This window comes from Puntigrus tetrazona, chromosome 6 (genome assembly GCF_018831695.1).
Source record: "Puntigrus tetrazona isolate hp1 chromosome 6, ASM1883169v1, whole genome shotgun sequence".
Taxonomy (NCBI): domain Eukaryota; kingdom Metazoa; phylum Chordata; class Actinopteri; order Cypriniformes; family Cyprinidae; genus Puntigrus; species Puntigrus tetrazona.
In genome coordinates this window covers 19,946,918-19,959,930 of record NC_056704.1, presented here as the reverse complement: position 1 = coordinate 19,959,930, position 13,013 = coordinate 19,946,918, and the positions used below count along the sequence as shown (strand labels likewise).

The window sequence follows — 13,013 nt, the reverse complement described above, 5'->3', positions numbered from 1 at the left end:
TATTTTACTAGAGTGCATACTTTTTATTACAAAGCACCAAGGTTCTCACGTGATTATAATCTTATTGTTACATTATTTTTTTTATAATTTTAATGTCATTTATTTATTTTTTTAAATATGCATGTTTGCCCTGTTTCAATGCATGTTTTTGATATGCAAACCTCCAGACTATTTTGAAAATGTGAAAATATTGGAATCAAACTGCAATACTCTGTCCAAAATCACTTTAGATTTATCATCAGATAAAAATAATATTCCAGAGAGAGATGCGGAGTTGAGGGCAGTCCAAGCACCAAATAGAGAGAGTGAGTTTTGCTGACTGAACACTTTGTGCTCTATATAACAAGAAGTCGAGTGCGAAGCCATTGACTGGGGGTGACTTCAAGTAGGTAAGTCAAACTGACACAAAAAAAAATAATAATAATAAAAAAAAATTCAGTTTGCATGCAAAATGATTTAACAAGTTTATTTAATTTATTATGTGTGCATACATTTAATTCAAACGAATATGCCTAATTAAGAAGGTATCTTTTTTATATAGATTTCTCACGTCATTTTTCCAACTTCTACTGAAGGCAAAAGGAGGTAAAAATCTACTACATTACCTCATTAAAAATATTCATTGTTAGTGCAGTAATGTATTATCACTTACTATTTTGATGATCAATAACCCTTAATGTTTTTGATGTTTGGTCTATTTGTCCAGTAAAGTGGCATCATGAGTGGGGATGGAGAAATGGAGTGTTTTGGACCGGCGGCCATTTACCTCCGGAAGCCAGAGAGGGAGAGAATTGAGGCTCAGAACACACCATTTGATGCCAAGACAGCATACTTTGTGACAGAACCGAAGGAGATGTACCTCAAAGGGGTGCTAGTCAGCAGAGAGGGTGGCAAAGCCACTGTCAAAACGCTGTGCAACAAAGTAAGTTGAGATGTTTACATATAACAACCAAGTAACAAAAAAAAATTTTGTTACTACAAGTTAATATAATAATATAATTAACCTAAGCCTAGTATTTTTAGTTTTCATATTAAACACTCTGCACTCATTACTGTGTTCATCTGTTTTGTTTTTTTCCCCAAAAAGACCATCACAGTTAAGGAAGATGAAATTTTTCCAATGAATCCCCCCAAGTTCGATAAAATAGAGGACATGGCCATGATGACCCACCTCAGTGAGCCCACTGTGCTGTACAACCTCAAAGAGCGTTATGCAGCATGGATGATCTACGTATGTAATGAAATGAACAGTAGCCTACTTCATCCGTCAAATGCAAAATACTGTTTTATTTGACACAAAATCTTCATTTGCAGACCTATTCCGGGTTGTTCTGTGTCACTGTGAACCCCTATAAGTGGCTCCCAGTATACGATGCTGTAGTTGTGACAGGCTACAGGGGCAAAAAAAGAATTGAAGCCCCACCTCACATCTTCTCCATCTCTGACAACGCCTATCAATTCATGCTCACTGGTATGAGCTTGTGGAAGAAAAATTCTTTTTTCTTTAATCTTTGTTTGGTAATATTTTTGACTTTGCTGAGTGAAATCAAATGTGCCTCTTCTCTCCATAGATCGTGAAAATCAGTCAATCTTGATCACGTGAGTATTTTTAGTATTTTGAGTACTTTTAAATAAATAAGAGAAACTGGGTCAATTTTATGTTATTACATTATTGTATTTTCAGTGGAGAATCTGGTGCAGGAAAGACTGTGAACACCAAGAGGGTCATCCAGTACTTTGCGACAATTGCTGTATCTGGACAGAAGAAGTCAGAGCCAGTCCCTGGAAAAATGCAGGTGTTTACAATATTTATTTATAAAAACTGACATTTACATCCTTTTAATTAATCAGGAATCGATCAAATGAATGTTCTTTAAGGCCTATGCATGTATATACTAATCTATAAAACACAAGAGGATAGCAGACAGCTTGCTTGACAGCATTATTAAAGATATTATGTACATATCAGGGGTCGCTGGAAGATCAAATCATTGCAGCCAACCCCTTGCTGGAAGCCTATGGAAATGCCAAGACTGTGAGGAATGACAACTCTTCTCGCTTTGTGAGTACTGAGCCAAATGCCATGCTCTACTAAGTGTTTGGATTCTGTAATGGAAAACTGTTGTCTAATTAGTCTTGCATCTGGTAAAATCTCCAGGGTAAATTTATCCGAATTCATTTTGGCACCACTGGAAAACTGGCGTCAGCTGATATTGAAACTTGTGAGTTCATTCTTCATTCTTTTAGATTTCAGCTGACTGATATTGTGAACATTATTATCTCTTTGTTAATTATGTTTTTGATCCATAGATCTGCTGGAAAAGTCCAGAGTAACTTTCCAGCTGTCTGCTGAGAGGAGCTACCACATTTTCTACCAGCTCTGCACTGGCCATAAGCCAGAACTGCTGGGTAAGAAACTCCAAATTGTTGCATTAGGATCATATTTTGCAATATGTCATTTGAATTTAATAAAGAATGCAAGAACTGACAATGAGAGCGTTAAATTATTATGTTTGTGTAACCCTATGGAGTCTTTCTTTGCTGCCATATTCCTCCTGTAGAGGCTCTTCTGATCACCACTAACCCGTACGACTATCCTATGATCAGTCAGGGTGAGATCACAGTCAAGAGCATTAATGATGTGGAAGAGTTCATTGCAACTGATGTAAGTAAAACTTACAACTCAAGTAATTTTCATAAAAAAACTATTTTATATTTGTGAGCAACATGACAAGAGACATATGATTGTTTTTGACTTGCAGACAGCCATTGATATCCTGGGCTTTACGGCTGAGGAGAAAATAGGCATCTACAAACTGACAGGTGCTGTGGTGCATCATGGGAACATGAAGTTCAAGCAGAAGCAGAGGGAGGAGCAGGCTGAGCCTGATGGAACTGAGGGTATGACTTCAAATTTTGTTATAAAAACATGCATATATGGTTGCAATATGGATACATATTATTATTATGGATACTTATTATTTTCTTAAAACATTTTTTCCAGTGGCTGATAAAATCGCTTACCTCTTGGGACTGAACTCTGCTGACATGCTGAAAGCCTTGTGTTATCCCAGAGTGAAGGTTGGGAATGAATTTGTGACCAAAGGTCAAACTGTTCCTCAGGTGTGTGCATTTAAAAATGTAAAACTAATGATTGCATCACTAAATATAATTTTAACAATTTTTATAATATGCCATTTTTTTTATAAATTAGGTGAATAATTCAACCATGGCTCTGTGCAAGTCAATCTATGAGAAAATGTTCTTGTGGATGGTTGTCCGAATCAATGAGATGTTGGACACCAAACAGCCAAGACAGTTCTTCATTGGAGTGCTTGACATTGCTGGATTTGAAATCTTTGATGTAAGTTTACAAGATAACATTTTTTAGTCTGTTGCTTTACCTTCTTATTTATGAAACTAAAAATATTATGTTCATTACAGTTCAACAGCCTGGAGCAGCTGTGCATTAACTTCACAAATGAGAAACTGCAACAGTTTTTTAACCACCACATGTTTGTGCTGGAACAAGAGGAATACAAGAAAGAAGGTATTGAGTGGGAGTTCATTGACTTCGGTATGGACTTGGCTGCCTGCATTGAGCTTATTGAGAAGGTAACAGTTTCTACTTTAGGATACTGTGTTTTTCTTCTTTTAAAATAATTTATTTAACTCAAGGAAATATTCTCTTTCTTGCAGCCAATGGGTATTTTCTCCATCCTTGAAGAGGAGTGTATGTTCCCTAAGGCAACAGACACAACCTTCAAGAACAAGCTGCATGACCAGCATCTTGGTAAAAGTGGATGTTTCCAGAAGCCCAAACCTGCCAAAGGCAAGGCTGAGGCCCACTTCTCCTTGGTGCACTATGCTGGAACTGTGGATTACAACATCGTAGGCTGGCTGGATAAGAACAAGGACCCTCTGAATGACTCAGTGGTTCAGCTGTACCAGAAGTCTTCAGTGAAACTGTTGGCTCACCTGTATGCTACTCATGCTGGTGCTGAAGGTCAGCAAAACATAATTTCATATATCTGAGAGTATTACTATTCTGCAGTGTTTATTTTTTACATAAATGTATTATAATATTTACATATTATATTTGTATTATTTATTATACTGTGCAGAGGCAGGAGGTAAAAAGGCAGGCAAGAAAAAGGGTGGCTCTTTCCAGACAGTGTCTGCTCTATTTAGGGTAAGTTTACCATGTTAAATATGTGTTCATGTTATATGTGTTTCAAAATGGCTAATATTATTATCATATGATTTGGTTCCTTGTCCCAGTTGCCTCTGGCTTGCTTAGTTGAGGACACTTAATTTCCAGTGATTATTGTTGATTTTATTACAAAGATCCTATTGAAACTCAGCTTATCTAGGCAGCAATGCATTCAGTAAGGAAATGTCTTTAGTTGAAAATCGACTTTTTAATCTTGTTATTATACAGTACATTACTGACACTCTAGTCTCCAAATTTGATTCTGTTCACTGATTTGACACAATATGTATTGTTAAAAGTGCTATACAAATAAAAGTGATTGATTGATTGATTGATATTCAAAATTCTACAGGAGAACTTGGGTAAGCTGATGACCAACTTGAGGAGCACACATCCCCATTTTGTGCGCTGTCTGATTCCAAATGAATCAAAAACACCTGGTTGGTATTGTTAATTTTCCCATAATAAATAGTACTTAGTGTAACAATATCACCTTTGTTTAGCTGTAATCCCTCTACTTATTTTTCCAGGTCTTATGGAGAACTTTCTGGTCATCCACCAGCTGCGCTGTAATGGTGTACTGGAGGGAATCAGAATTTGCAGAAAAGGTTTCCCAAGCAGAATCCTCTATGGTGACTTTAAGCAGAGGTATCACACATACATGTTATATGTAAATATCATGCACAGTTTATTTTTTATTTTATGTCACTTCTGTTTGTGGTGTTAGGGTACTTCAGATGAAAACTGAACTGAAATGTAATAAAATCACTTCTGATTCAGGTACAAAGTATTGAATGCTAGTGTCATCCCTGATGGTCAGTTCATTGACAATAAGAAGGCTTCAGAGAAGCTTCTTGGCTCCATTAATGTGGACCATACCCAGTACAAGTTTGGACACACCAAGGTACACACGATCAAACCATATTTTGTAATGTATTTTGTAAATATTAGATAGTAGTGAATAAATGCTTTATCACTTATTTGTTATAGGTGTTCTTCAAAGCTGGTCTGCTGGGTACCCTTGAGGAGATGCGAGATGAAAAACTAGCTGAGCTGGTTACCATGACTCAGGCTCTTTGTCGTGGATACGTTATGAGGAAAGAATTCGTCAAAATGATGGAGAGAAGGTATGGTTTTGCATAAGATACCATGCGGTATGGGGTAACATTGTACTTACACACAGCATCTAACCATTTCTTCTGATTCTGTGATCCAGAGAGTCCATCTTCTCCATTCAGTACAACATCCGCTCATTCATGAATGTGAAACACTGGCCATGGATGAAACTGTATTTTAAGATCAAGCCTCTGCTGAAGAGTGCAGAGACTGAGAAGGAAATGGCAGCCATGAAAGAGAATTTTGAGAAAATGAAGGAAGATCTAGCAAAGGCCCTTGCCAAGAAGAAGGAGCTGGAGGAGAAGATGGTTTCCCTGCTGCAGGAGAAAAATGACCTGCAGTTACAAGTGGCATCTGTGAGTTCTTCAGCACCATCCTGCTTGAAAGATGACAAATAATCAATTTGGCTTCATAATTTTTATATAAATAAAATGTACAACTTCAAGCTAAAATTTAATGATTCTGTAATCAACAGGAAACAGAAAACCTTTCTGATGCTGAGGAGAGATGCGAAGGGCTAATCAAAAGCAAGATCCAGATGGAGGCAAAGCTTAAAGAGACAAATGAAAGATTAGAGGATGAGGAAGAAATCAATGCTGAACTAACAGCCAAGAAGAGAAAACTAGAGGATGAGTGCTCTGAGCTGAAGAAAGACATTGATGACTTAGAGCTTACCTTGGCCAAAGTGGAGAAAGAGAAACATGCCACTGAGAACAAGGTTTGCTCTCTAAATTCATATTAACCATCAAATATCTGACCTGATGTGACTCTCACAATTTCACAAAATTTCTTTATTAGGTGAAAAATCTAACAGAGGAGATGACCTCACTGGATGAAAGCATTGCAAAGTTAACCAAAGAGAAGAAAGCCCTCCAAGAGGCACATCAGCAAACTTTAGATGATCTGCAGGCAGAGGAAGACAAAGTCAATACTCTGACGAAAGCCAAAACCAAACTTGAACAACAAGTGGATGATGTAAGTTACAATAGCTGCTGCAATATATTTGTTGATCTGTTCAATCCTTTCAGACCAACCAATAATGCAATCTTGCTTGATAGCTGGAAGGTTCTCTGGAGCAAGAAAGGAAACTCCGTATGGACCTTGAGAGGGCCAAGAGAAAGCTTGAGGGTGACTTGAAACTATCCCAAGAATCCATAATGGACCTGGAGAATGACAAGCAACAATCAGATGAGAAGATCAAAAGTAAATTTTTACTTTTGTTTGAAATGTTTTGGAGAGAATAATATTTCTAATAGTGCATACATCATCTTTTACAACTTTTTTCCACAGGAAGGACTTTGAGATTAGCCAACTTCTAAGTAAGATTGAGGATGAACAGTCTATTAGCATTCAGCTTCAAAAGAAGATCAAAGAACTCCAGGTCACCTCTCAATGAAAAACACTAGGATCACTGATTGTGTAATCTGGTTCAAGTAAGTCTAATTTTCATCATAACCTCTATAATTTTAGGCTCGTATTGAGGAGCTGGAGGAAGAAATTGAGGCAGAACGTGCTGCTCGTGCAAAGGTTGAGAAGCAGAGGTCTGATCTCTCCAGGGAACTTGAGGAGATCAGTGAGAGGCTTGAAGAAGCAGGCGGTGCCACTGCTGCCCAGATTGAGATGAACAAAAAACGTGAGGCTGAGTTCCAGAAACTACGTCGTGATCTGGAGGAGTCCACCTTGCAGCACGAAGCAACATCTGCAGCCCTCCGCAAGAAGCAGGCCGACACTGTGGCAGAGCTAGGAGAGCAGATTGACAACCTCCAGCGTGTGAAACAGAAGCTGGAAAAAGAAAAGAGTGAATACAAAATGGAGATTGATGACCTGTCAAGCAATATGGAGGCTGTTGCCAAATCAAAGGCATGAGAATTGCTTTTCCTGAGTATTGCATTTTTAATATAAAAGTCATATTCATAGCAGTTTTTCTTTTCAGGGTAACTTGGAAAAGATGTGCCGTACTCTTGAAGATCAACTGAGTGAAACTAAAACCAAATCCGATGAAACGATCCGTCAACTAAATGATATAAGTGCACAAAAAGCAAGACTGGCTACTGAGAATGGTACATTTGAGGACAAAGCCACACTTCAAATTCCAATTTTTAGGTTTTGCCTACATTTCCACATATTCATGTAATTGTTATTTCTTTTAAAAGGTGAATTCAGTCGCCAGCTAGAGGAAAAAGAAGCTCTTGTTTCTCAGTTGACTCGAGGAAAGCAAGCTTTTACTCAGCAGATTGAAGAGCTTAAGAGAAACATTGAGGAAGAAACCAAGGTAATTGTTAACTATTTTGGTAACACATGTCTTGTAATGGGCATTATCTACAATAGTAAATTATGCTTTCTTTGTTGCTTTTCAGGCCAAAAATGCCCTAGCTCATGCTGTTCAGTCAGCAAGACATGACTGTGATCTGCTCAGAGAGCAGTACGAGGAGGAACAGGAGGCCAAATCTGAGCTCCAGCGTGGCATGTCAAAGGCAAACAGCGAAGTAGCTCAGTGGAGATCCAAATATGAGACTGATGCCATTCAGCGCACTGAAGAACTTGAGGAAGCAAAGTGAGTGAAATCACCTGTTTTAAACAGGAAATAAAATTTAAGACTAACATTTCATTGTTTCTCCTAGGAAAAAGCTTGCTCAGCGTTTGCAGGATGCTGAAGAGTCCATTGAGGCTGTGAACTCAAAGTGTGCCTCTCTGGAAAAAACCAAACAGCGACTGCAGGGTGAAGTTGAAGATCTCATGATTGATGTGGAGAGAGCTAATGCTCTTGCTGCCAATCTTGACAAAAAGCAGCGGAACTTTGACAAGGTACAGGGTGTATTAATTGATTATTTGTAGATTATTTGCTTTTTAGCTAAACGTTAGCTAAACTTTGCTAACAAATTCATTTGACTTTTTCCAAGGTTCTGGCAGAGTGGAAGCAAAAGTATGAGGAAAGTCAAGCAGAACTGGAAGGAGCTCAAAAAGAAGCCCGTTCTCTTAGTACAGAGCTTTTTAAGATGAAGAACTCCTATGAAGAAGCCCTGGACCATCTGGAGACCCTCAAAAGGGAGAACAAAAACCTTCAACGTAATATATTTTCATAAATACAAAGTGCAGATGACAGACCGTTTAAATGCTTGCATGTAAATACACTGTTTTTTATGTTATTTAGAGGAAATCTCTGACTTGACTGAACAAATTGGAGAGACTGGGAAGACCATTCATGAGCTTGAGAAAGCCAAGAAAATAATTGAAACTGAGAAAATAGAAATCCAGGTCGCTCTTGAGGAAGCTGAGGTAAGCTGAGGTGTTTTTGAATAACTACTATAATACTAAATTGTTTTTTGTGTAATGAAAACTGATTATTGCTCTTTTACTTGTCAACAGGGAACCCTGGAACATGAGGAATCTAAGATTCTTCGAATCCAGCTTGAGCTAGCCCAAGTCAAAGGGGAGATTGATCGTAAATTGGCTGAGAAAGATGAGGAAATGGAACAGATCAAAAGGAATAGCCAAAGAGTTATTGATTCCATGCAGAGTACTCTAGACTCTGAGATCAGGAGCAGAAATGAAGCCCTGAGAGTCAAGAAGAAGATGGAAGGAGACCTCAATGAGATGGAGATTCAGCTGAGCCATGCAAATCGTCAGGCAGCTGAAGCTCAAAAACAGCTCAGGAACGTCCAGGGACAGCTCAAGGTAAAATTGCTCTTAAAAAATCTGAACCTCATATTCTTCTATACTTATTCCATTGAAACAAGTTATTATTTTTTTAATAGGATGCCCAACTGCACCTTGATGATGCGCTGAGGGTTCAAGAGGACATGAAAGAGCAGGTTGCTATGGTTGAACGCAGGAACAACCTGATGCAGGCTGAGATTGAAGAGCTGAGATCTGCTCTGGAGCAGACAGAGAGAGCTCGCAAAGTGGCTGAGCAGGAACTAGTGGATGCCAGCGAGCGTGTAGGACTTCTGCACTCCCAGGTTTGTTTTCAAGTGTTTGCATTTAATTCAACTGGACTTTTAGACAGAACCATCAATGGTAAATGTTACTCTCCAATATACAGAACACCAGTCTCATCAATACCAAAAAGAAGCTTGAGGCTGATTTTGTTCAAATCCAAGGCGAAGTGGATGATGCTGTTCAGGAGGCACGAAATGCAGAGGAGAAGGCTAAGAAAGCTATCACTGATGTAAGTGCCTATTTATATGACAATTCACAATGATATGTTCTACATGACCACATATTTATCCAATCAAATGCAATTATACAATTAGTGAACACTAAAAAAGAGCCATGGTCATGCCATATGTGATTGCAGGCAGCCATGATGGCAGAAGAGCTGAAGAAAGAGCAAGATACAAGTGCTCATCTTGAGAGGATGAAGAAGAACCTGGAGGTTACAGTTAAAGACCTGCAGCACCGTCTGGATGAGGCTGAAAGTCTGGCCATGAAGGGAGGGAAGAAGCAGCTCCAGAAACTGGAAGCTAGGGTAATTTTTGTGAAATTTGCAAGAAGGTTACAACATCCATAGCGTACACTAGAACTTTTGTAATTTATTTTTCTATCTATTTCCCAGGTCCGGGAACTGGAGAATGAGGTTGAAGCTGAACAAAGAAAAAGTGCAGAAGCTGTTAAAGGAGTTCGGAAATATGAGAGAAGAGTCAAGGAACTCACTTACCAGGTAGGTAGTTTTACTTAACTTCTGAGAAGAAATAGTTTATCCACAACATTAGTTACAATGCAATCTTTTTAACAGACTGAAGAGGATAAGAAGAATGTAACCAGACTGCAGGATCTGGTGGACAAACTGCAGCTGAAAGTGAAGTCCTATAAGAGACAAGCTGAGGAATCTGTAAGTACAAGTATTATATGCTCATATTTCATCATAATTAAGACATCATTATTTTGTTTGACAGTTTAATAAACTATTGATTCCTGGGTAATCTCATCAAAGGAGGAACAGGCCAGCACTCACCTGGCAAGATACAGGAAGGTCCAGCATGAAATGGAAGAAGCCCAGGAAAGAGCTGACATCGCCGAGTCCCAAGTCAACAAGCTCAGGGCAAAGAGCCGTGACATTGGAAAGGTAATTTTAAAAGTTATTCATTCAAAACTCCTGAATATACACAAACTAAACTCACAAATCCAGAATGTCTGACTGTTTAATGTCATTTATCTGTTTGTTTTCCACAGGGAAAAGATGTCGCAGAGTAAACATCACCTTTAAAGAAGAGTTAGCAATAAACAATCATATAATATGAATTTGTGCTATGTCTGAGTCATGTGGTCAATAAAGTTGCCCACGAACCAACAATGGCGGCAGTGTTTTCTTTTACTTAACATGCTCTTTTCACTTATGTTTGCTTATTAAACCTTCAATAAAAATGAAAGCTTCTTACAAGGTTTAAAGTATCCAAAGAAACTATGATTACTTGGTCAGTTCTGTGAACATGATGTGGCTTTTGTTCACACAGAATTGTAGTCCACAAGACCACAGTAGAGGTGTCCTTTGGTTTGTCCTTTCACAAGTACTTCTTTGGGGATATGATACATCCTCACTGCGATTTGCAAAGTCTGAAATGGATTTGCACATTGGATTTCAACCAAACAAATGACTATTAATTAACCTGGTGCTCTGTCACTCAAAGTTTACACTTTTGTGAACTAATATCACATTGGATAGCAGTCTTGTGTGAAATCCAAAGGGTGTCCAAGTCATATCAGCTAACCAACCTCTTGTAATTCGCCCATTCGGCCAATCTTCTAGTTAGAAGATGATTCATAATATAATGGCAGACCTACTTCTTCCAGTCTGTGTGACTCTGGAATAACACCCTGCTACTTCATGCTCCTACTGGTCCATTACCTTCTATCCTCATACCTTTTCTCTGAGGTGAAACCTTCACCTGAAGACTGGTTGAAGACACAACATCCATGTGCATTTATCTACCATAACCAAAAACATAAGCCACTTTCTATATACTGTATATCTGTGCCACTCCAGTTTACTCTTTTATTGTTTGCTCCAGTATGATAAATGATTCAAGCTGCTTTGTATTAAAATAATGGCAAATTTCTTCATTTTAAATAGAAATATATATTACCTTATTGTTTACCAGTTACTTCAGCAACTTGCTAAAGTATCTTAAAATGTATTATATTGAACCTTTAGATCCATACATTTAAATTCAGCTTTAAACTTAATAGCCTTACATTACTTCCCACATGTGTTAAAATGAGAAACTTTAACTCATTTTGTTAATATGCAAATAGGGATGCTCATCATGTTTTGTGCTGGTCGTGGCTCGAACTGATTACATAAAGTATTACATAAATTTCACAAATCTATAGAAGGTTAATTCCATATTTCATATATTTTAGGTTAGGGGAACAAAACATTTAAAGGCACACAAAACCAAGTCTGTGCAATGAAATGTCATTAAAAAGATAATATAAATGAAAATATAATAAAAAATCTATACTTATCTGTGGTGGTACACAAAAAGGAACCCAACTGCATCCACCAAGAGATAGAGAGAGACTTTGTAAGCAGCAGATCTTTGTACCGTTAATAGTGTAAATGCGGCATCATACACACACTGAACAATAAAGCAAAGCCAGGACAAACTCATTTGTCTTTTACCATGAGAAGCAAAGACACTGTATTAAATTTCAAAGTCCTAAAATAAGAAGCCGCAATGCCTTGAAACTATGATACGACTGTCTCATCCAAGAACAGTTGTACCAACCCACAATCTTTAATGGTGCACACTTGCAGGCTCTTGACAGACACTAAAACACTTGGATTTTGTTTTGTAATGTAATGCAGGAAGTTCAAGACACAATAAATCCCCTGAGCCTTCTGAGCCTTCCATTTGGTGGGTCAAGACTACACTTGTGGCTATATTTGTGTTTTGTCCAAATAAGAATGTAGTGTTATGGGTGGGTGATCAAGTTTCACATTTTTATTCAATGGAGCCCATTATATCTAAGGAGTAACTCATCCACAATTTTTAAAGCTTTCTGCTCTTTGCCAGTATGGGATCACCTTTCCAGTGGAAAGACTGACCTTAAGGCTCACAAAGCCCACGTTAAATCAAATCTCACGTTACACCAAGCCAAAAGAGGAGGACTATCAAACTAAACTGGTCCTGATCCACAGGTCTGGATGCATCTTAAAGAAGTGGCATCCTGTTTGTCATGTTCATTAGAAACTTTTACCTTTTTGAAATCAGATATACATACATGTACATTGATTTATAAATAATTAATTAAAACATGTCTATTTAAAAATGTAAAACTGTATAAAAGGCCATGCACATATTATTCCGGCATTCTCAGTGTGGAAAGGCACAGCTATTAGCACACAATGACTCAAGTTGGCCTGTTGACATCAAGGATTTTGTCACCACCTTGGACTTTGTTTTATCCCCAAGAGAGGCCTGGAGAGCCTCAGCTGTTCTTAGCAAGGAAAGGCATGATCTTTTGGCCTCCCTGTTTGTTTTCGAAGGGACTGAACTATACCAATTTGATTTCTATGTAACATGTCAAATTTGTAAGGCTCCTGTAACTTTACACCAGTGACATTTCAAGTCTTCTCCAAAACTAGATGTATGACTTATTATTGACAGACATTCACAAAAAGGATTTACAACTGAGGGTTAGATGCACTGGCCTGCGAATTATGGTTATTAATTTGCTTTCC

The 13,013-nt window shown here is 38.0% G+C and overlaps 1 protein-coding gene across 1 annotated transcript; it reads left to right on the top strand.

Annotated features, from left to right (window-relative positions):
- The first annotated feature begins 273 nt into the window (after positions 1–273).
- On the top strand, positions 274–10,619 carry LOC122347206 (myosin heavy chain, fast skeletal muscle-like). Its single transcript, XM_043242357.1, has 41 exons — positions 274–389; positions 542–585; positions 707–922; positions 1,088–1,231; positions 1,315–1,471; positions 1,572–1,599; positions 1,685–1,796; positions 1,970–2,062; positions 2,159–2,222; positions 2,311–2,409; positions 2,562–2,665; positions 2,763–2,901; positions 3,005–3,123; positions 3,215–3,364; positions 3,445–3,615; positions 3,700–4,006; positions 4,125–4,192; positions 4,566–4,653; positions 4,744–4,861; positions 4,994–5,117; positions 5,204–5,340; positions 5,430–5,685; positions 5,805–6,047; positions 6,128–6,304; positions 6,388–6,548; positions 6,620–6,710; positions 6,800–7,189; positions 7,263–7,389; positions 7,483–7,601; positions 7,687–7,883; positions 7,951–8,134; positions 8,230–8,395; positions 8,481–8,605; positions 8,696–9,004; positions 9,085–9,288; positions 9,372–9,497; positions 9,627–9,797; positions 9,885–9,989; positions 10,065–10,160; positions 10,263–10,394; positions 10,502–10,619. The coding sequence occupies exons 3-41, from the start codon at positions 719–721 to the stop codon at positions 10,520–10,522; spliced, it is 5,826 nt and encodes a 1,941-aa protein (XP_043098292.1). The 5' UTR covers positions 274–389; positions 542–585; positions 707–718; the 3' UTR covers positions 10,523–10,619.
- Positions 10,620–13,013: the final 2,394 nt, after the last annotated feature.